Source organism: Centropristis striata, chromosome 23, assembly GCF_030273125.1.
Source record: "Centropristis striata isolate RG_2023a ecotype Rhode Island chromosome 23, C.striata_1.0, whole genome shotgun sequence".
Taxonomy (NCBI): domain Eukaryota; kingdom Metazoa; phylum Chordata; class Actinopteri; order Perciformes; family Serranidae; genus Centropristis; species Centropristis striata.
The window spans coordinates 19,951,158-19,976,212 of NC_081539.1; the positions used below are offsets into that span (position 1 = coordinate 19,951,158).

The 25,055-nt window shown below is 39.5% G+C and overlaps 1 protein-coding gene across 2 annotated transcripts in view; it reads left to right on the top strand.

The window, feature by feature from the left end:
- The first annotated feature begins 458 nt into the window (after positions 1–458).
- Positions 459–25,055, top strand: part of mllt10 (MLLT10 histone lysine methyltransferase DOT1L cofactor) — a 47,597-nt gene continuing 23,000 nt past the window's right edge. The window contains exons 1-11 of one of the 2 annotated variants that reach the window (XM_059326819.1): positions 459–556; positions 721–883; positions 4,437–4,516; positions 8,556–8,610; positions 11,059–11,168; positions 11,291–11,394; positions 11,682–11,775; positions 15,917–16,006; positions 23,318–23,416; positions 23,717–24,053; positions 24,764–24,982. In XM_059326819.1, the coding sequence (XP_059182802.1) occupies positions 721–883; positions 4,437–4,516; positions 8,556–8,610; positions 11,059–11,168; positions 11,291–11,394; positions 11,682–11,775; positions 15,917–16,006; positions 23,318–23,416; positions 23,717–24,053; positions 24,764–24,982 (1,351 nt within the window). In that variant the 5' untranslated portion in view covers positions 459–556. Of the gene's footprint in view, positions 884–4,436; positions 4,517–8,555; positions 8,611–11,058; positions 11,169–11,290; positions 11,395–11,681; positions 11,776–15,916; positions 16,007–23,317; positions 23,417–23,716; positions 24,054–24,763; positions 24,983–25,055 lie in introns of both variants that reach the window. The other variant, XM_059326820.1, reaches the window with a different exon arrangement.

Sequence of the window (25,055 nt, forward strand, 5' to 3'; positions counted from 1 at the left end):
TTCTGTACAAAGCTTATATGATTTTATCACACTTGTCAATTCATTTTTGGTTGATCAATTTTTCCACTAATAATTCCAATTTTGAATTTAACTATAATTTAAAACAATAAAATATGATTCTCACAATGAAAGTCAAACCTGATATTTTTTAATTTGCAACAGGACATGATTACATTTCCTCTAAAAGCAGCTATATTCAATGCTCACAAACTCACTCATCATTGTAATCACATTATGAACACATCCACGTCTGTTTTCCAAACGTTCTGCTTTTAATAGTTCTCCCCAAGTACCACAGCACGTCTCTGCCTACCTCCATGTCGCTAGTGTTGACAGTGAGTCGAGTAAAGGGAAGTCTCTTTTGCAACAAAGTTTCAAACCATCTCCGCCATGTGGAACCAAAATGGAACGTTGCTCTCGGCGGTCCAATCACATCCGTCTTTCACTTCCTGTCAGAGGGCACGCACACACACGCGCCTTGCGTCATTACGCATTTCCTGTTCTCTACGACGTCCCCCTCTTCTCCTTACCATCGCGCTGTGAAGTGGATGTTTTGGTGAGAAAATACGGCATCGAAAAGGGACGTAAATACGTTTAGAACATGACATTTCGGTCGTGCGGGACCTAAAGCGGCGTAACAGAGGAAAGAGGGACGTTTTCGGCGAAGGTTTCGGCTCATCTTTTATATCGTATTCTTCCGCATGTCCGCTTTCTTCGTAGATGGTCTCCGGCGAGCGTTGTCTGGCGGCGGACGACGAGTTGTCGACGAATAATATGAAGGAGATGATCGGCGGTTGCTGCGTTTGCTCTGACGAGAGAGGATGGGCGGAAAACCCGCTGGTGTACTGCGACGGACACGGGTGCAACGTCGCTGTGCATCAAGGTAAGCTGTGCTGTTAGCTCGGCCAGGAGCACGGCCGTTAGCTAGCAGGCTAGTTAGCGTAGTCTTGTTGCAAGGTTATGGAGCCTCCTCCTCCTCCGCCTGCCCTCACCAAGGCCAGGCTGAGGTCAGGCTCCACTCACACAGCAGGGCTGACCACTGCTCTGGTGTGGCGGCTAACTTTGCCTGTTTAATCCACTATAGACTGTAGCTGGAAGCTGCTTTGGGTAAAAACATCCTGGCTGCGAGTCGCGCTGATTTTTTCTGTTTTCCTGTCAGAAGCTGTCATGTGGGACACAGAGGAGGAGTGATACTTCTCCTCTTGTCAGAATGTGTAAACTAACACATAAAGCTCGCATCGAGGACTTTAAATGCGTGAGACAGCCCACTGACTAATACATTATGGTCCAAACTGCATTGGATATGTAGGGAAACTGTTGCTTTTAAAGGTGGTAGTCCAAATGTGTGGTAGTCCAAAAAGTTCAAGCTGCAAAACAACGAGTTCTGTCAGTTAGTTTCAAGTGTTGTGACAGTGCTGCCAAGACACTGCTCACCCAAGATGACTCAGATGATGACGTCCAGTGTTTACAAATTGAACAGCTGGCCATGTGTCCTTTTGGCAAACGCAGGGGGAGAAACTATTTGAAATGTCAGCAGCTCTGAATCCGTGCAGATGCATTTCAATGTTGTCACACACGTTTTTTTTAAAGAACATTTTTTAGTGTTTAGGTCTGACACGAGCATGTCTGAAAGACAGATTTGATTGATCCACTGGTTTCTCTTTGCTGGTCTTAAGTTGCACAGACTAGCCATAAGCAGTATTATGACTTATTATGTTATTATTAGATACACAGTTGTGTCAAATCTAATAGTATCTTATATTTCACATTACAGTTGCATGATATTATCCCAGCTTCAGCTTGTCAGGCGTCAAGTCTCTGTAGAACATACTTTGAAGTTTGCATAAAATTATGTGCAATTTGACACAATGCAGAAGGCTAGGCTGGAAAGACAGTTTTAGTGGAATGTGATATTGTCAATATCAAATGTACCCCATCAAGAATTGTTTACCATAGTCTATTACTGCAAGGTCTGTCCAAAATGGAAGTTGGGTTATGATGCTTCACTATAAAATATTGCTAAATACTGAAAGCAGTGATTGAGGAGTTGAATGTTATGGATATCAGACCACACATTAAAACATGACCCTCTGTTAAACAGGCAGTTACTTCCCAAATGTGGTCTGGTTAAATTTCTTTGGTTTTATAATTAGTAATGCAGCACATTGCTTGATTTAAAAAAAAAAGTATAATAGTTTTTGCAGAGTAGGGTGTATGAGCAATAATCTGGTGATGTGATGCATATCATGATACAGGGGTTACAATTCAATAATATGTTGCTGTATATTATGATAGCAATAAGATATTTTGGGAGGTTTTTAAAAATAAACTATCATATGCATAAAATTTGAGTGATAAAAGGGTTTATTTTTTTTATGTAAACAGAATGTTTTCATTTATTACACGCCCTGTAGCATCCAACATCATTGCACTACTTTTTGTGGAATCTGTCATCTATGGATCTTTGCATACAAACAATTCATTAAAATGATTGCAGTATCACAAACCACAACTTTATTGAAGATACTGAAAGAAGATGGTTGGCAGCAACTTCTTACAAATCGAGTGAATAACTCTGGCAGTAGACAAGCTGTACTTCATTAGTTAAGAAAAGGACATGGTTTTGATTCAGATTCAGAAAAAAAAAACATGTTTACCCCATAAGCTTGACAAACAAAATGTAGCAATGTCCAATGAGTTGCTTATTTCCACAGTCTACAAATCAGACATTTGAATAATTATGATTCTATATTATCATAATTATGATAACTCAAAACACTGGCATCTGTAAAAAAAAAAGACAGGAGAGACCAGAGATGCTTCACTGAGATGTAAATGTGTCTACTTTTCACACTATATTCTAATATTTTTTGGGAATAAACTTGTTTCTTTTGGAAGATAACATACTATACAAGAAGTTGTTATATTGCATTGTAATGCTCAAAGAAACCAATGTGAGGCATGTACTTACCGCATCAGTCAAGACTGTTGAGCATCCTTAACTTCAAATGTGAAATTAGCATAATTCATAATAGTGAGTAAATATTTTAAATTTTCTGAACGGTCTTTTTACCCCAGCATTGTTGGACAAAAGCATCCCTTGACAGCATAGTCAAAAATGCTTTTAGTCTAAATTATTGCATTTAAAAAAATATACTTTTTTTGTTTTTTCCCTGTCACTTCAAAATCTCTTAACATTTGTTAACACATTTTTATGATGAATAAAAACATGTCTATTGTGTGTTTAAGTGCTCCACTGAATGCAAGAGAAAAAGCTTAACATAAGATTAAGCACTCACATACTCTGTGCCACTTGTTAGCATGGCAACAAATAAAAAAAAATGCAAGATTGGATCAGTCAACCACAATTATTAAAATGAGTCAAGTATGCAGTACTTAATGTTTTGTCTGCTGGTCACCAGTTTCTTCATTTAAACTCGGTAACCTTTGGGTGTTTTGTTCTCAGAAATCTGGATTATAGCTGTTTATTCCTTTGGATTATGGGCTCTGTTCAGATCAGAGATAATCTGGAAATGTGTAGAGGTAGGCTATTTAGGGTAGTGCAGCTGCATTTAGCGTAGCACCGCACTGCAACTTCAAGTCTGAGTCGTGTCAGCATCAGTAAACTCGGGGTGAACAAACTCAGTGATGTTGCAATTCAAATTCAATATTCTTTTACTTTGGATATGTTCAAACTTGATTTTGGGTATAAGTGAGAGCTGTATAATCTGGCTGTCGCAAAATCAATCTGAGCACTGTTAGTCAAAAGGTCCCGGGCTTTTAAATCATGATGTTGGGCTCAGTTTCCAATGACTGTCAGCCATCAGCGATGGACAACCAACTCTAGACTCATGTGACTTTGTGGAATCATTCATGTAGCAGCCACACAGTGTGTTTAAAAAAAGTTTTGGTATCGTCTGATTTCTAAAAATGCTGCTGTCAACTTTACTTTGACTATCTCTTGTGAGGAGAGAATCAGGTAAAGACTTTGGGCTATTTGAATGCAGCCTCTTCATTTAAGGTGTAACAAGCTTAGTAACACTAACGTAAAGTAAACCATTGTCATCGATGCCTATATCATGTGTTGACATTAACAATAATCACCAGTGATTCTGCCAGTGTCCCAGGGGCTTAAAATATTTTATAGTGCAGGAAAGCTGTCAGTTCTCTGTAGAGTGATATAAAAACAATAGCAGTGTGTTCAACAGTCTGTCAGATCAAAACATTGTTCAGCTTGCATTCAAACCAGTTAGTCACAATTTTACCTCCTGGCACTTGTAAATAAATGTTGTAAGTGGAGAGACTGTGATATTGTCAAGATGTTATCAAGTATCGTGAGGTTTGATGTGGTTTCATTATCACTGTGTACACGTATTCTGTTGTAAACGCTTCTGTTGTGATGACTTGCATTGATGCCCTCCTCTGTCTCCCTGCAGCCTGCTATGGCATCGTGCAGGTGCCCACCGGTCCTTGGTTCTGCAGAAAGTGTGAATCTCAGGAGAGAGCAGCTCGTGTGGTGAGTCACCCAATCCATCTATCCATTCATCATTTATGAGTGAACTCTTGGAATAACCGTACGGCCTGGCAAAGATGGTGGACCTCAAGCTCTTGTGCTATCATTTATCAGTGCACCAGGTTGAGTCTTGTATCATCAGCATGTCTGTTCAGAGAGACAAAGCAGTTCAAATAACGCAATGCATTTTGAAGAAACTGTTTATTTCACCACCATGTGCAGTCGATATCATATGTTGGGCTGATGAGAAAATTTCTTTGAGGTTCTGGATGTGAGTCGTCCACTCTTTTGTGAATATGTTATGTTAGCAAAGGAGATGTGTCATTATTTAAGATAGCCTGCAATGCCTAATATTTGTTTGCAACCTTTAGGGCGCCACAGGAATGAGTCCTTAAACCAGGAAGTAGGTTAGCATTTTAGCACCATAGGGTCTAACCTCTCAATGAGGATTTTGAATGGGTTTCGATTAGATGCCTGAAATAAGGTCTGTGGTTAATACAAGCTGAAGAGATGTTCGTGGTTTGTTGTACGACATAAAATATGTAAGTAAATGCCCACTTGTGATTTATTTTTTTTTGGCCATTTTTGGGTTTTATTGATAGGACAGAGTGAAGGGGGAGACAGAGGGGAAGACATGCGGGACAGGGCTCCGAGTCGGATTCGAACCCGGGCCGCCCACTTACAAGGACAATGCCTCTATGGTACGCGCTCTACCAGGTGTGCCACCGGGAACGCTCCACTTGTGATTTTTTTTATGTGTCCTTAAAAAGACGGTTGCTTACAAGTGGCTAAATCAATCAGTGGTTGTCGGGGACATTAAACGTCATCACGCCAGAAACGGACAGTAACGCTCTCATTAGTCCGTCTCACAGCCTCTAGACGTGTTTTTCAATGCTCTTGCAAGTGCTTGTCGATAGTAAATTATGTTAATAAACAATTTATTAGGCTACGCTAGCTGGTCAAATGGCTGGTTAGTTTGTTGGAGACCATCTTAAATAAACGATAGTGATGTTCAAGTCATCAAGTCGACCGTGAAGTGATGTTAATTTGTGAATATTATCCTGCTGATCAAAACGCGTCAGCATCACAAACATGTGTTTGCCACAGAGCTTATTTTCTGCAATGATCCAAAATCCAATGCTAAAATCCCATAGGTGAATTCTCAGTAGACCCTATGGCGATGCTACTTGCAGGTTGGCCTATAGAAATGCATAATTTCATTTACTTTCTATACAGCAGGGCTGGATGATAACAAATTGATGAAGAGAACCTCTTTTTCTATTGTTGGTTTGCATACCAGTGTAACTTGATGGAAAATAATATGTTGTCCAATAAAAGATCATCACAATGGGCGTGGTAAAATTGTCTTTTTACACTTGAGGCATACCTTTTTCCACACATAAAGTTGATCAGAATTCAATAAGTGAATTGATAAATAATTGGACCAATAAGCAGAATTAATAATAGCATTGGTATCATTAAAATATTACCAATTCTTATCTTTATGTTTGTGTTGTTTAGCCCAACATGTCTTTTGCTTCATATTGAACCTCTGTACAGCTTGGCAGAAGCTGCTTTTTCAAAGGCACTCTAAATGAATGGCACTCAGAGTGCGCAGACCTCCACCAAGGCCAATGGTGCATTCACATGTTCTTTGGATGCTCCCATTTCCTGAGTTGGGAAGTCATTTTTATGACTTAGTTGTGTCCATGAGCTTTAAGTGGTTATGTGGAAAGAAACATGAAAGAATGTGTTGTGTTTTATTGCTCAGAACATTTAAACAGCACATTAATTGCTTAATAGCATTAGTTTCCAGTATTTGCGTGACAACAAACGGCAAAGGAAACAAATCAAGTGAGCCATGTAAATATGTTTAGGAACTAATTTTCCAGATTTATTCTGATATCACATAAATACAGCACTAATGCCCTATCTTACATTACTATATTACATTAACTCAAATTTAAAAATAAATAGCTTGCCTGCCCTGGGATTTGGATCAGCTCTAAAATTTCATTGGTTCTTCCTTGACCATCAGGCCAGCAGACAAAGTGAAGTGAAACCTGCTTGGCAGATGTAATGACTCAAGGAATCATATTGGACGGCTGCTCCGAGTTGCATGATGCTGCTGCCTCTTTTCGTGGAGCAACCTCCTGTACCAGCAGTATTTTCTGTGGCATGTGCCATGTCCTACTGTTCTTTGACATTAGCCGGCCGGTCAGCCCACAATCTGCATTCTGCACCAGTTCCCATCATATTTCGCAAAATTATATTTAATCCTGACTGAAAAGCTCTATAAAAGATTATCTAAAATGCTGCTTGAATGTGTCCAGTTTACCAATTCTACCAAAAACTATTTGTCGTGTATGTCATACTATGATGTGCATTCAACATTAAGCTATCTTCTCTGTGTTATAAGAGCACATAAAATGTTACAGATCAGACAGAAACTCTGCATTTCCAACTATTTCAGGACTGACCTTGCCTCAACAGACCTCATGTCACTTAGCACAGAATTCAATTTCGCTCAAGGGTGTCTATATTTTATGTGTTATTTTTTAAAATTTGGTGCAAAAGCCATAAACTGCTATGCCTTGCTGACTTTAAACTTCATATGACCTCGGCAAACTTCTAAAGACCAGTCGAGATTTTGTCAGGACAAGATTTACTTGCGTAGTTGTTGATACAGGTGCTAGGAATGATCTGCCGACTTGCTGAATTCATGTGTGCATACAGGGCAAAGTTTGTCTTGCAGAAATTTAGCAGGATAACTAGGTTTTCCTCAGACCTCTGAACCTAATGTGTAAAGTGTTAAACAGCCAAACTTTCCTTTCCTTGACGGAATCTGTGTACACCGTGTTTGTGCAGCTCAAAAATGGCTGAGGTGTTAGTCCTCCTTATAAACAATAAAAATAAACTCTTATTAAAATTATTTAAAGGAGCTGGTTTTTATGCACATGTATGTGTGTGTTAATTAAAAAAGCATTGTGGGCAGAATTAGCGGATAACCATCACTGGTAAAATTTGTAATTTTCAAGTGCCTACATGAAAATAATAAATGAATATCGTAAAGTACTCAACTTCTTGCAAAGTGTTAGGTTAGGTGAGTAGTCGAAATCAAATTGACCATTTGATTCTTTACATATGATTTTTGTCTATAACAAAGAAATATTTGGGAAGTTTTTTTTTTTCACCTGTAGTAAATGAATGGTTTTATGAGATTAAGAAATAAATGAATGTTCATCTTGTCTAAAGTCTGCAGACTTTTGTCAAACAGATTGTGGATTGAAGAGTAAATAGAAAAATTATTTAAGCATACAGCACTTGTTAGACAGCATTTTATAACAAATAAAAGACTTATAGTAATAATTTAGACAGTTGTTAAAAACTTTCAGAAAGATGAATTTCAAGACAATAATGTGAAGTAGAAGCACCTTTACTGACTTGTTTCAGAGGCGTGAACTTTAAACATGCAAGATAAAATTAATAGTAGGAGAAAAAGTGTAAGAGACATGAATCCTACCCTGAATCTCTCATTCATCCATTTTTCCATGTTGAAAACAGCCACTAATGTTGTCAGCCGTCCATTAGCAATCTCCATGATGCCTTGGGTTTACCCTGTCCACCAATCAGAGGATGTGTTCCTGACTGGGCATGTGTGTGAAAGCTCTCACTTCAAATGCATTGTGCACTGGAAAAACAGGAAAAAAATGATAGTGAAGACCTAATCACCACGGTAGTGTCACATGGTGTCACATGGTGTTCCACCGGTGATGCGGTTATGGTCAAACTGTCAAACTCAGAGCAGCAGGAATGTAGGAGGACTTGTATTTGTTTATACACACACACACTTGTAGAAAGAAACAACCTTAGGTGGCAGATAAGTGAGGGTGTTTCCCTGTAGAGTTTCTGACCTTGTGCCAAAGTCAGGACCACTTGCCAGTTTATCTCACACATATTTGTCATACTTCTGTGTTTACCTCCACTAAGTAGATGAGTTTGTCCAGTTGTGTCTGACCTGTTGTTTCTTCTTTACCTACAGAGATGTGAGCTGTGTCCCCACAAAGATGGAGCCCTAAAGAGGACAGACAACGGAGGTAGAATCCCTCTTCTCTCTCTCTCTCTCTCTCACACACACACACACACACACACACACACACACACACACACACACACACACACACACACACACATCTGTGGTGAGCCTCTTGTGTATTTTGTCATTAATTGCATGTCACCGGCAAGTTTAAGGGGTGTGAGCGTGCTGTGAGAGTTATGTAGCTGTTTGTTGTGTGTGCTGCCTCTCTCTACCGTCCTTGCCAGTCCATGTTTTATGTGTGTGTGAGTGTGTGTGTGTGTGTATGTTTATGAGGGGGCGGGCCAGGATGGGTATAGTGCATGGCCTGTGAGGAGTCTTCTCTCTGGGTTCATTGGGAGGTCAGCTTGGTGGAGACTGTAAATATTCTGTGTGTGTGTGTGTGTGTGGTGTGTGGTGTGTGTGTGTGTGTGTGTGTTTGAGTCAGTCAGAGAGAGAGGCACAGCTGTGGGATTGTGTCCAGGCCTGCAGGGAGGCATCAGGACAACACTAACACACACCGTTTTACTACTTTCTCTTTTATTTTACCCTTCCCATGACCCCTCTCTCCCTCTCTTTTTCCTCCCATTTTTCTCTCACCATCTCTTTCCCTGACCGTCCGTTTCTCCGCTCTTGTCAGTTCCTCTTCACTTGTTGATCTGTGAGGTAGTTGCTGTTATTTCAGGTGGGACAGTAATAAAGCACAGCAGAGAGATTAGTCTGAAATGGGTATTTGATCTAGCATCCTAACGTATAGCAGACAGAGAAGAAAGAAAAGGCACACAGCTGCTTGTCCCCTTTTTCTGTCTTATTTAGTTGTAGAGACCCAGTGACTGTTGTAGCTTTTTAGCAGGAGTTTGAAGACGATGGCATACAAAATTGAGAGAATTTGCTCTCTTATAGATATATCAAACATAATCTGTCACATTCATATATTTATGGAGTTTTGATGCAAAAAGTGGTCTTGAAAGAAACGGCAACAAGTTAACTTTTTACAAGTCATTGCTAAGAAATATTAAATGTGTGACAATGAAACAAATGAGAGCTGGATACTGTCACTTTTAAGGATATTTTTGATTGTATTGATGTGGTTTCACTGTACATGCAGTTAATTACCTGCTACATAAGTTAAAGGTAGTCTTGTTTTTTACCTGTTGTTGGTGTCATGGTTTTACTGCGGTTTACCACAGAAGCTCATAAAGCCATTATCAAGAACCTCTTGCCTCTTTTTCTGTTTATTTCACATCATAACAAACTTTTAATTTTAGCCCCTCAACACATGGGACTTTGATAACTTCTTGGGCTAATGCATGTTTGTAAAGGGATGCTTTGTTGGGTTTTCGGTGTGAATGCTTAGTTTGAGGAGGAAGGCTGTGCCACTTTTATAGTCCTGTTTTATAGGCCTCTTCCAGATTCTTGGAGGGACTTCAAAACAACAACATGCCCCCCATTTCACACTCCTCCGTCCCGCCCTCTGCCCTCCCCCTGTCCCGCTCACCAGGTCAAAGGCAGGTCAGGGGTTCAACTGTAAGTTTAAGCCTGTTTTTGTTTCCGCTATGGGGAAAAACAGACACCTCCAGCGTGGCAGGAGACTCCCACCTCCATTTGACCTCCCGTTGACCGCCTTCTGCTCCTCCTCAGCTCGTCGTCAATTCTGCTGCCACTCCACCATGCCCCACTGTCATTTTACCGCCCCCAGTTTGTCTTCACTGACAGGCAGCTGTGTGTGTTAGGGCGCAATAAACGGCTACTTTGATAGATTAACTACCAACTTGCAAATTAAAACATTTACGATTCTGCATTTCAAAGTTGAACTCAGTGTAATTTATGTTTTATAGGCAAATTTAACCAAAACTCCAATTTGGCATATTAACAATGGGTCCAGACCAAATTCAGATTGTGTTAGGCTCCCTTGGTTTAGGCCAAAGACGTGTAATCAATCATTGCCTTTTGGTCTGGTGCATTTTGATCAAATCAACAAAAGTTTCATGGACTGACATGAAAAACATTATAACTGTTTTTTGAGTTATGCTGAGACTTAAAGCTTTATTTTTACAATCTCAGAGGGAAACTGTACTGGACTTTTTGGACTTAAATTACAATTCAGAGATGGATGAGATGATGTTTCATATAGTGCATAGTAGTGGTCATCACTGTCCGTCTTGGTTTGGTTGTTTGATACGCATCAGAGCCTTTTTTCCCCAGAAATTTTCTAGAATCATTGGCATGAGTTATGAGTGTAAAATAGTTGTTTTGTTTCACCCAGCTGACAAAGTTCTGTTGGCGATGTACAGGCCAGTATTGTATTCTTCAAATTATCCGTCCTTTGCAACTTGCAACCAAACAATGAAACGAGTGGATAGCAAATATTATTTTTAAATGTCCACGTCAGATCTGAAATGTTGCCACAAACTACCTTTTGCTGTCATATGTGTGCTGAGGTTGATGGTGGTTCTCTGTGTGTTTGCAGGCTGGGCCCATGTGGTTTGTGCTCTTTACATACCTGAAGTGGAATTTGCCAATGTCTCAACTATGGAGCCCATAGTCCTCCAGTCTGTGCCACACGAGCGCTACAACAAGGTAACAGAATACATCTATGCATTTCGACATGTCACAGAATCACATGTTTAATATATTAATGAGCGACTGAGTCAGTTTTTGAAATAAATGCTTCTCTTTACTCTGTGTTTGTGTGTGTGCAGACATGTTATATCTGTGAGGACCAGGGCAGAGAGAGTAAAGCTGCCTCTGGAGCCTGTATGACCTGCAACAAGCATGGCTGCAGGCAGGCCTTCCATGTCACATGGTGAGACTCATCCACACCATATTATCCTCACTGGACAAAGGGGGAAGTTGTTTCCTCATTTCTTCACTCAGACTCGAGGAAAGACTTGTAGATTTGATATACTTTGGAGTAATGTTGTAGGAAACACTTTGAGTTACCCTGGACTTTCATGTTTTTAAAACTGTAATGACATTTTTATTCCTTGTTTTTGAATCATATTGTTCCATGTTCATCGTTTGTTGGTATTATGACACTTTATAACTTTTATAACATCTCCTTAATTTCCTTAATGCTCCTCTCTGCCACAGTGCCCAGTTTGCAGGGTTGTTATGTGAGGAACAAGGATCGGATGCAGACAATGTCAAGTACTGTGGATACTGCAAATACCACCACAGCAAATTGGTAAGTGTACTTTTAGTTTTTTTCATATTCTACAGATGGCATGTCTTGTGATACTCTAAACTACAACTTCACACATCACCAGTCAGTATGTCTTTTTTTCCCCATATCCATACACATTTTCTTTGAGAACAAATTTGATTTTTATTTATTTTAGTTTATTATTAAGTTTAAGATTATTAATAACGGACTGTAATATTAATCAAGGAGCAAACTTGTGTTTTTGTAATCATGACCGTCTAAATGTGCAACTTGTCTTCTGTACACGGTACATGACAAGTCTCACATACTAGCTTGTATCAAACTCACACTGTCGTCCCTTCAGAACTGAGCGTTGATTTCAGTTTTATGTAGTTTCACACTGCTGTGTGTATTTACGGCCACAGCATTTGTTGCACATGATTACATGTATATGCATGAGTGGTATGGAAATTGTGTGTATATTAACCCTCTGAACAAGCAGTTTTAGGGCTACTCCTGTCACATTACACTCACTCTGGCTTCATTTTTCACAGCAATATATAATCCTGCACCTCTATGGAAATATAGACAATCATAGCTAGATGTAGAGAAAACTCAAACTTGTCTTTTGTGCAGTACAACAGTTATAATGCAACAAATTATGAAAAAAATGCAAATTTGAATAAAATAGAATCTATATACACAAGTATATACTACAACCGTTTTTTACAACCTCTCTTGTCCCCTCCTCTCTGCTGGGTGTAAACAGCCAGCAGTTCAGTTGAACTTTCACAGATATTTTGTCATATGACAGTTGGTCTCAGCCAAGTCATTCATGGCTTTCGAGCTGTGCTAAGAAAAGGCAGAATTTAATGTTTTTTACAGGACTATGTTTAAAAGACCTGTAGAATAATATTATAATATTTTAAGCATAGATTTTGTTTTACACGTGATTGTTCAAGTACTGGAGGAAATTTTAACTCAGTTAAGTTCTGACTATAGAGTTTATAGCTTTGATAAATTGGGTAAGTTTGGCAATTAAATAAAAAAAAAAAGAAAGAAAGAAATATGCCTTTCAAACCCACCGGCTGGTTGTTGGGTTCAGAGGGTTAACAGCCAAGATTTATGGGCTATTTTTTTCCACTAACAAGCAACAAGTGTCTACTATGTAGACATAACACACACATATTGGTTTACCTATAACAATGTGAGAAATACCTTTCATCCTGTGAATGAGCTGGCGCTTCTCTACTGCCACTGAGAGATGACCCACTATCACTTTTCCCCTCTTCTTTTTCTTCTGTCTCTATTTTCTCATGTTTCTTCTCATCCCTGTTTTTTTCCTCAAAATGACTCTTCTCTTTCCTCCATCTCTCTATCGTCATCCAACATTTCCTTAGTAGTCGATTTCTCTTTCCTACTTGCCTATCTCTCTCCTTCAGTCAGTTTCCAGTCTCTGTTGGCCTCGGCTCCCTTTCCCTCCATCTATCTTTCTCCCCCATCTGCTTCCTCTGCCACAACACCAATGAATGCATCCCCCCACTGCTTACCTCTCCTCCACCTGTTCTTTACTCTCCATCTACCCCTTTCCATCTACTCTTATTCCTCCTGCTTTCCCTGGTGCCTCTAATCTCTCTAACAGTGGCCTGTGGTCCCCTTCACTCCCTTGTGTATTGCTGCTAAGCCCAGAGTGGGCACAGTGGGTTGGGTGTGCAGGTGCTGTATAGAGCCCGGTTTTCACTGCAAGGTCAAAAAAGTGTAATCAGGCTTTATGATTATTTATGTATTTCAATTACTTGAGAAAATAACATTTCAGAGATTTATTACTTAGATTTATTTCTTAGGTTTTCAACAGTAGTAGTAGTAGTGGCTTTTGTGCTGCGTTACTTAAATTGGACACATGCCCTCAATAAAAATAAATTGACATGTAGTTTAGCACTGTTAGAGAAGCGTTTTTTTACTCCTTTTCTACACTGTAGTGGTCTACAAAGTAGAGTGATGAATATGATGCAAAAGAGGATAAAAACTTAACTGAAAGAAGACAAAAAACAGCTCCTTAAGTTGTCTTTTTCTGTGACAAATGATAGATTCCTGGTTTCTTGTTCATGATTGCTACCTTATCTTTTGTAGTCTGTTAGCCTTACTTTGACTATACAACCTGTATAATGCAAACCTGAGAGGTGGATAGCTAGTCTGTTGTCCAGCAGGTTTCAGTCAGATAAGAGAAAAATTAAAAGAATAGGCCTATCCAACAAGTGGATACACAGTGGAAATGTGCTCTCAGTACAAACATTCACTGTTGAGTAGTCAGGTTGTGATCCACATTTTGTTCCGCCTCTCTGGTAGTTAACAATCCATCACAAGGTATACACAAACATGTATGTATGTACACACTCTGCGTCACTTGGGGAAAGGGTGCGAATATGAAAAAACAGTAGCGTGACTTAACAATTATGATTTTTGGAACAATGGTAGGATGGAAAGACAAGACAGGCTTTACAGTGTCCACACACACCCACATACACACACACACACACACACACACACACACACGGATGACATTTTGCAATGTTAAAAAAAGGCTGATGGAAAGACTCATGCTGCTATATTGATCGTGTATGAATGGCTTTGGATGCTAGGGCATAATGTCATTAAGCCGGATTGTATGGATGACAGGAATGTACGAGAGGGAATCAATGACGAGGAAAGCAATGTTGTTAGCAGAGTGGCTTTCATAAAATACCACTTGATGGATGTTTACGCCATGTTAGCGACATATGGTATTTGACTGGACTCTGTCAAATCCAAATCTAATTTCAAACTTAGATTATCCTAGTTTGTTGTTGATTTCATCGAGACTATGTGTGGATAATTTTTCCTTATTTCTCAGGAGTGTAAATGCATTGTTGATGCGTCAGCTTAACTTTTCCAATCAGCTACACTGGGTGTCGTTTAAAGAATTACAATAGAAATGGTTAGTTTTTTTCTAGTTCTGGGTACGAAAAGGATTGAATGCAGATGTTGTGATTGGAGAAGTTTTGATTCTATTCGGTATTGAGTTATTTTGCTAATCATACCTAGCCCTAGAGTTGTTGGCACGCACCTGCATTTGGTTTCAAGTATCTTCTGTGAGTGGCAAACCTTATTACATAACTTTGCTAAAAACATGTTTTCAGTGAGATTAAGTTATAGTCATTAATATTCAAAGTAACAAAGCTGAGCATCTATCCTTGAAAAAAAGAAAATAAACCTAAAAACTGGGCAAGATTGAGGGATACAGAGTGGTGTAGTCTTGCAAGGCTGAATGATAATCTAAAGTTCCTCAGTTCGAACATTCGTCATTGATGAACTCTTTTGAACATGTTGTACAGAATGTCAGCAATAGAATTCAGCTTTAGACCTTTAAGGGGAAGAGACAGCCATGTGACTCAGACAATGAGCTGTATGTGAAGCCAGAAGAGGAGGATTTATCCCATGGTGCACTAGGTTGCCTTGGAGTGTCAGTTTTGCATGAAATGCCAAAAGAAACAGTCTGTGGTCATAGATCTGTATTTTTGACTAGAGACTGGGTAAACACAAGCCTTGATCTATGCCTGGAGGTAATTTGGCTGTAATTTGAGGATGTACTTGTGTATCACCATGGCAACGGATACTGTGAGCAAGAACAAGCTGACTTGGACTGAGATCGATAACCAAGACCCCTCAAAAGTGTCCCATGATGCCTCTTTAGATCCTTGTCTTGGCAAAGGAGTTTTAAAGCAACAATAAAACACAACTTATGGTTGTGTGGAGTTTTACACTCAATCCTGATTGTTTTTTTTTTATCCTAATGTGTAGTATCGACGGTGTTATATACCATAAATGACTATTTGCAATGGTCAGTGAAAGGTAGTTTTTTTTATAGTGGAGGTATGATGTATTTTTGTTCGAATACCTACTGCCACCATGCATTTTTACTCAGTGTTGTTGACCAATAAGCTTTAAATACCAATTTTGTAACAAATGCTTTTGACAATGTTTTTTTGCCTGTTTTTGAATTTCAGTTGAGTCAGTCTTTTTTGGTTTAATTTTTGTCCATTTATTTATTTTTTTAATATATCGTAGAGTTTTTCTTTTGGTCTAATTTAAGACTCTTTTCAATGGACTTAATCCATTAACTTGGAGTTCCTCTTTGCCTTTTTAGCGAAGGAGCAGGGGCCGTGGTAGTATGTCTCAAAGCTTAAGTGACTCTTCCTCTCAGTGTATGGATAGACCCCCAGACCAGGACAAGAAGGTAAGACAGCCCTTTAGATCTTACCCTCTCTCTGCCTCCAAACCACAACCAGAAACATATGCCCTCATTGTTACACGCTCACACTGTGGAGGGACAGGCAAATACGCAGTTAAAGCATTGATCAATAATACTTTTCAGTGGTTCTTTTAATGGCTCTATAATGAGCATTTATGGAGACAGTCTTTGAATGTATTGGCAGAACATTATTTATGACAAGCAGCGTCTCAGAAGGCAGATTTTTGTTTGAATCGTCAAGGCATATGGAAAAAGAGGTGTGTGGTTTAGATGAACTATTGAACATGTACATTTTTTTAGGGCTCTCCATATTTTAATATATTATATGTTGATATTTAATTAAAACCCCAACAATTGTCTACCCTCTTGAGTCTTGTACATCAGTTTTAAGTCATTTGATTTGAAAAACATGAGAGTGAAATGTTTTGAAGTGAATGAATGGCCTTGAATGTAACTCATTTGGTATCTTTATTTAAAATTTTAATTAATACTTTCCTGAGAAACACCCATGCTATAGATGTTATCGGCTTTCTTGATAGATGTGTGTGTAAACACTTGTCAAACCTCAAAACATATTGCATCTTTAATTTTCTTTTTAAACAAGTCCTTTCAAGTCACAGAAGACCTTTTAATTTGATGTCCAAATAAGTGCTGAGATTGTATTTAATAGACCCAGCAGCAGTTGCATTTGGGTTGTTGTTTTAGCTGCTTGTATGACTGCAGCCCACCTACACCCACCAGTAATCACAGCCTCTAATGAATGCTACATTAGTGTGACTTAATCAGTCACAGCTGTTAGCAGAACATGTAATCACAAGCTGCGAATAATCAGAATTTACGGGAGGTGTCAAGTCATCTGTTCCACTTTTTGTTTTTTTGTCATTGTGCACCGACGTTGTTAGAACAGAGGAAAGGGGCTCCAGCAGAATTTTCCCTGTTTGCAGTGGTGTCATTCTCAAAAAGCTGCATGTTAAAGGAGTTATGAACATCTCTGATGACTGATACTCATGACTAAAAAAACATGACTGTCCCTTTACAGTTGAGCTGTTTAGAGCGTTTTATATTCAGTGTCATTGATTCTGCCCATCTGCATTTTAAAAATGCATGCATTGAGTGTACAGCATCCAAATATTAAAGTAAGGGTGCAAAGTTTATCAAGCACTTATAGCAAACAGGGTTGCCACAAAGTGCATTGCAGCAAACAAAAGACGCTCATTAGATAAAACAAGTAGTACTTAACATACTCGGACGTGTGTGTGTGCGTGTGCGTGTGCGTGCGTGTGTGCGTGTGCATGTGCGAAGACTATTTTAGCCAAGGGAAACTTGTTCCACACCAAAAAATAAAAAACAGACCCTCTCACTGTTATTTTTTAACAAATGTGAAACACAAAAGAATCTTCATCCGACTACGATAAAATGTTGACATTCAATCGAGTTGTTTACAATTCTGCTCGATGATCTTAAATACGCTCCATATGCCACTTATATTCATTCTGTTTTACATAATGCAGCTGCACAGTGCATACTAAGTGCGTTTGTAAAGCCAATTAAAGTTAGAAAGTGTGGCTGCAAATATCAGAATTTTATTGAAATCGCAATATGGACTATGTGCAATACCCATATCGCAGGCTCAAAATTTGTTTGAGCCAAAGCATGTGCCTAAATACCATTCTGAATTGGTTTTGTGGTGCTGCAAGATGTGCCAGCATGAATTGTATTCTACAGACTTACAGATTGTACCAAAAATCACACCATGATCATTTTAATATATTTTTCAATGAAATTATAATAATAATGCAAAAATGGTCTTTTCCATCCAATATCATACATCTTTTCTCAATTGCAATGTCATTAAAAATAATTGCAATTAGAATTGCCTTCCAAATCGAGGGGTGCTTTAAAACAGCATTAAGAAGAAATTGCCTGCATCAACAATATATGCTTACTTGGACAAGATGACTGCCTATAGCTGATACACATCTTCTCCCATCAGCTCAGTGTTTATAAGTCTTATTATTATTATTATTATTATTATTATGAGTATAAAAATAATACAATTATACATGCTTTTCCTGAAGATTGCTGTTAGATTAATGTTTTCAGATTGAGGAAGGAGGAATGAATGGCTGCATATTTAAAGTGTCTCTTGGCCCTGCAGTCAACTTATAATTGTTCCATTTCCACTGAATATAATGCTTATGTTCTGATGAGATGCTGCATTTATTTTTAAAGCTGTGTATATGCGGACATCTCAGTGGGAGATTTTGTTTATGATGCTTTGAGTTCCTTTTTCCATCTTTTTCTCAGTTGTAGTTAATTGTTTTTGATAGAAAGGCATTAAACAAGACAATAGATATTTATTGTGTTCATTCATAAAGTAATTAGTGGAATCCAAATTAAGAATTAAGCATGCTGTGTGACGTTTTATCTATTTGGGGTCTGTCTATGTGTGTGCGTGCATGCATTTGTCTTCACACTCTCCAGTCCCTCTGCCCTGGCTTTTGTTAATACTGCCTTATTTGCATTAGTTAGATTATCCCCCCTTTCTCTCACTTGCACCCACAAACACACACACACACACAAGCTCTCATACACTCTCCATCCACATTCCAGGGTCAGAGATCAGGAGGCTCAGATGTGTGTGTGTGTCCACACATCCACTCATGCATTTGTTATGTGGTTTGGAGGCTCAGATGTATACCCAACTCATGTTAGACCCTGCAGTCAAACTGCAGCAGGAGCTAAAAGATCCCCACACCGGCCGCTTAGAAAAGGCCTGCAGGAAACACACACACACACACACACACACACACACACACACACACACACACACACACACACACGTCTATACATACACAATGGCTGGTCAGAAATCCTGCAGGAAACTGCACAGGGGAATTCCTGCTAGGCCAGGGTGGATTATTTTCCCCTTACTTCCTGTGCCTCCGTATCTCCCCTCAGCCCTCCTCCCCTCTGTGTCTGCACCCTCTCATCTTCCTCCTGAGGCCATTGTGTTAACTTGTGAAGCATTTAAGATGCATGTTACATCGAATTAAAGGCAACACTTTTTTCAGGAAAAGTACCATAAGCTTATATGCATTGTTGTGTTAACAATTCATAGAGTCCTAAAACTTGGAATAATTTGGCAATCTTGCTTTCTGGTTTCCTTGTCTTGAACTCAACGGGTTTATGGTTAGATGCCTGAAATCAGGGTTTTAGTTAACACAAGTTTAAGAGATATTCTCATTACGTTCTACAACATAAAATATCTCACCCCACTTGTGAATTTTGAAGCTTTAAGGTGTCGTTAAAAAAAAGTTGTGGGAGACATTAAATGGCATCATCAGCTTAGTGGTGTTGACGTTACTTTACTGAACAAAATGTGTAATACGTTAGTATTATGAACTGTTTGCCACAGAGCTTATTTTCTGCAATAATCCAAAATCCAGTGGAAAAATCCCATTGGCTTTTTGATGAGGGCAAACTCTCAAATCCATGCCGCTAAATTAAATTGAACACTGCAGCATTTCAGCACTCTTGAGTTCTCAATTAAAAGATAAATATATAACCTTAGTTTTGATCATTTCAAAATTTTCCAGTCATTTATCTTTTTTTTTTTCTTGTTTCGCCCTCTTAAATGTGAAGGTTTTCTGCTTTTCTTTGTATTATTTTATTGCATTTTAGATGTTGGACTGCTGGTTTGATAAAATAACCAACTCGGGGTCTGCCAGTTATTTTTGGGCATCACATCACCGTGTTGTATTATTTTACTGACCAAATGATCAGTTGATAGAAACATTATATTGAATTACAGTGACCAAATTAAAAAAATGAAGATGTCTACATATCCCAAGAGACTAAAGAAATGAATGTTTTGAACTGTAAAGAGAAAGTTCTAAAAATAGTATTTGTCTCTATCTCCATGCATCTCTATTTTATAGTTCCAAACCCCATGACCAGCATTAGGCATAGACAGAGAGGATTTCAACCAGCGGCTGTGTTGCTCTTTGCTCGGGGGATTGTTGATAAATAGACGTGGGCCTTATTCTCTGCCGCGTCTCATTTTTACCCCACACAGTCTCAAAGAGCACTCGGACATGTCAAATGATCAGGCTGCTAATGGTCAGCAACAGAGAAAGAGGGGAAAGGACACGCTGAAAGGCTTTGTCTCTGCCTGTATAATCAATTGACCTGATTGATAAGGGTGTGTCAGGGTTACATTGTGTGTGTGTTGTGTTTCCCACGCCCAGTGCTTCGAGTCCTTCTGTGTGTGTGTGTGTGTGTGTGTGTGTGTGTGTGTGTGTGTGTGTGTGTATGTTACCCGACCCTCTCAGCTCAGCCTCTGTCCATCAACACCTACCTCTGGAATGTTAATGAAAAACAACAAGGGAATCCCAAAGAATTTACCTCTCTGTGTCTCTCTCTCACTCTCCTTTTCTCCACTATCATCTCTCCTTTTTGCTGCACTCACTTTATCCTGTGTTTCACTTTGGTGATCCGCTTTCTGTGGCCAATTTGAAAATTTGGCGCTATTGTTGTGTGTTGTTTAAGTTGTCTAAACAGTTCAGGGACAGCGCTACAGAAAATAACCCAAGAAATAATTTGATAATAGAAAAACTAATTTATTGAGCAAAAAAGGATATTTTCATTTTCGGCCTCTTAAATGTGAGCATTTACTGTTTGTCAAACCAACCCAAAGATAATTCACAGAGATGTAAAACTGAAAAACAAACAAAGCAAGATGAGAAATTGTAAGGTTAAAAACAGCAGTAAGGTCACCTAATACATACACAGAAAATAAGGACTCTATTCAAGTTTTGTATAAAGGGTTAAAGTTTTGGACCATTATATTTTCAAGGTTGGAAATATACTTTAATTCAAATATACTCTTTCATTTACAAAATCCCCCATGTAAACCAAAAAGCTTTAAATATTTAAAATGAAACAATGTATATCTTCTGTTTACTTGACAAATGTAAATAGATAAGTCCGGTGATTCCATTAACTAATCATAAACTAATCATACAGTCAAAGTTCAAATATGAACTTCTGGTAAAATACACTCACAAATATATTTTTTGCTGTTGCTTTTATTGTAACAATTAAGATATGATGATAAAGGCTTCAAGAGTCTGGAAAGTAGCACTTTTCAGGTACTTTACAGGCATGTGACATTAAAATTGCTTTAAAAGTGCTTGAATTTTACCCTTAAAAAGCTGTACAAAATCCTGACTATTTGAAATTCGAGTGGGGATCTTTTGACATCTTCTATTTAAATCATTCTCAACAGTAACTTGCCAATTTATGATTAGACTGATTAAAACATACAGACAATGAGACCTTCAGTGCAATTAGGGTGATGTATGATTGGTGCAATATCCTTGAAAATACTCTAAACTGAACATTACACAAATACAGGTTAATATCTTTATATAACCTTTTTCACTTCACATGCTTTAGAATTGCCCTTATCTGTAAGAATTTTGACAATACATTATAAGAACAACTTGATGTAGTAAAAATCTATCTGAGCCAAGGGTCTTGATCTTGGTAGACATAAAAGGACTCAGCCATAATAAAAAATCATATTACTCATGGGCACAGCTGGGGAAAAAGTGTTTTCTATCAAACTGGAAATCTGAACTTCCTCCTTCCCAGAAGCAAGGTTTAAATAAATTAGCATCCTGCAGTACACCTGAAAAGATCGTGTATAGTGCGAGGAAGAAAGCAGAAATTTCTGAGAAAATATGTGCTTCTTTTTACTAACACCATTACACCCCCGTGGCTGGTAAAGCAGCAAAGACACTTATCCTCTTACTTTCCCACCTAATGTTATAACATGTACTTTGTTACTATACATTAAATCTTATACTTTAAATCTAACTTGATTTTAAAAAAATATATATTTTTTTTAAATTTTGAATTAGGGGGATATTTTTTTTTACCATATCTGGATTGTGACTAGTGTAGGGTTCTTTGTCTCTTGCTCTCAAGAACTTTGCTTCAATAAAAACATTTCAAAATATATTAGCGAAGATCTAAACATTTCCAAACATATGAAACAGCTTTTTGGGGGAAATGTGCATCACATGATGTCCAAAACATCTAGAAGTCATTTTACTTAATGCACACTTAAAACAGGAACAAACTATTTTAGAATATATGTGAAACTGTCAGACACCATGGAATAAGATGATTTTTTCCCCAACTTTAAAGCTACTTAACGGAAAACAAAAAGGAAAAACTTCTAAGTTATACTCTGCCAGCAGATATACTCTACAACATTTGTCTCCTAACCCCAGAGTGTGAGCATTAGCGGAAGCCAGCGTGTAGCAAGGTTACTTTAAAGCTGCTATCTCCTGATTTGGCTGGTGATGTCTGTTAACTGCCACTCTGCAGAGGAAGTCTGGCTAAACTGCCACCAGCCTCCATGCAGCCACCCCGGGGAGGAGAAGAAGGGGGAGGGGCGTTTTCTGGTGTTTCAGAGTTGTCATGACACTGAGCATCACCAGCATGTTGAGTCCCATGTCGTCTCTCAGGATCGCTGCATATTTTCACCGCCTATCTTTAGGATTGTGTGCCCGCATGCATGCGCGTGTCCGTGTGAAAGTGTGCATGTGCGTACATGCACCTGTCTTCTCGTATGCCTGTGCAGAGAGGTGTCGGGGTGCGGGGCGTGCATGTGAGGTGTAAATGCGCTGGCACCCAGTCGCCACCTCAGGGGTGCGAGAGGAGGGTGGTGGCGCGCGTGTGATAGCAAGGGTGTAAATTGAGCTGTGATGGTCCAAGGAGGAGGATATGATTGGATGAAACGATGAGACCTTGTGCGCGGCAAGAGGCACTTAGACACACTCTGCTCTAAACTGCGGCGTGCCGAATTCCTGTTTCCTCCTGCCCATTCTTTATCACTCTTCCATCACTCTCTTTGTGTTTGTGGATCTCTTAGCTTTCATCTCAGACTGAGCCTTTGAAATGTAATGCTCTGTCTTTCTATCAGCCAATCTCACACACACACACACACACTCTTCCTCTTTGTTGCTTATATCCTAAAAACATACCTTTTTATTTTTTTTTATTTTTGCCTTTTTGGATTCAATCTTGCACAAAACACAAATATGGGCCAGTATGTGTCTTTATTTAATCTTTTCTCAATGTTCCTATAATGCAGATGGCTATAAAATAAGGGTCTGTTTTTATCTCTGTGTCTGTCTATTTTTTTTTTCTTCCTGTATCTTGTCTAAATCAGCTTCACCCATCTGTTTCTCCTTTTTTTTCCCTCCTCTTCTCCATACTCAGAAACACAAGGAGCGGGACAGGCACAAACCGAAACACAAGAAGATCTCCATGGACATGTCGCCCTCCCTCGTCCTTCCTAATATCATGGTCCCAGAAAAGGTGAAGCCACTCCTCCACTACTTAACTCTTTTAAACTGTGACTGAGCTAGTTACATATTACAGCATAAGGTGGTGGCTGTTTTTTTTTCTCCTTCACCTTGATTAACCTTTGTTGCTCTTCTTCTCTACCCCTCACATACCCTGTCCTCCCGTTGACCTCTCCCTTATTTTTTCTCTCAACCGGCATTGTTTTGATAATTTTCTCTCCTTGTTCCGGTGCTTCTCATGGTTCCTGTCCTCCCTTTCCTTTCAACCATAATTTTTCATTGTTCTCCCTCCCTTTTCATCTTCCTCCTCAAGACCTACAACAGCAGCAGCTCAGTGGGAGGAGTCACCTCTCTGCCAGTGTCCTCGCAGAAGCGACTGGACGACAGCGCTGCCCGCTTCACCACTGCCAACTTTCAAGAAGTGTCGTCTGCCCTCTCCGGTGGCGGCTCCAAAGATGGCTTGGCTCCAGATGCTGGGAAGGCGGTGTCTGAGGCGAAGAACAAGAAGAACAGCGCCGCAAGTCACGCGGTTGGACAGAGGGGTGGCCGCAAGTCTCTCACCTCCTCAGGGAAACCCCTCCCCTCCGCCGTGGTCACCATGGCAACCTCCTCCACATCTGCCTCTTCCTCTACCGGGCCTTTCCACCAAGGTGAATTAATGGCTGCAAATGGTCCTGTATGTTAATTTTCCCGCAACTGGGAATTAACCCTGCAGTTAGAAAAATGAAAAAAGCTACGACAAATCAACTGCCCTGCCCACCCACCACAAAACTACAAGAGCAGCACAAATGCAATAACAGAAATGTTATTAAATCCTAAATAAGAGTGTGATTCATGTGGTTTGTGTGTGTGCTGTGTCATTGGCTAGATTTTGGCCAGACACCAGACTCTTGTGTGTGGCCGTGATAACAGTGTTTCGTCTCGACTGGCCTCTGGCTCCTGTAATCGGGGGCCCTGTCTGGGAAAAGACACAGAAATGCACAGAAAGAAAGAACATGTGCCGAGGTCAGGACCTGAAAGGAGTCAGAGCTCACACTGAGCTTCTGTGTTTTGTACTATCAGAACCTTGGAGCCCTTGTCAGGTGTGTGTGGGTGTGTGTTTGCTTGTCTGTGTCTAGAAGAGAAATGGTGTATGTGTGTTTGACAATCCATCCATTTGTGTGCTCTCAAGGCACTTCCTCTGTTACATGGGAGGACTACACGACTACACACAGCGGGAATGCAGATAAAATGCTTATTTTGGTTATCTTGTTGCTCCCATGATGATGGAAAGGGGAGTTGTATGAAAACTTTTCCAGCTGTATTGTCTGTTTCCATCTCCACTTCTGTCTGACTTTTTCATTGTTTTTCTTTCTTCAAGGCCTCCTGTTGACCAGTGCGAGCAAGACGCCCTCTGTCCCTTCCTCCTCAGACTTCCTAAGTTTCTCCGATTCATCGTTACGTTCGGGGGGCGGGACTACTTTCTCCTCCCCGCCATCTTTCAGCAGCTGCCTTGTGAAGCCGAGCACGGAGGGCGGAGCTTCGGAGGGAACCACGACGCTCTTCGGCTCTCTGGTGTCCGCCACTACAGCTTCTGCAGGTACTGGAACTTTATTTACGTCAGTGGTCACTCAAAAGTTTATTGCACTGTGTTTTTGGTATCTACTCAATAA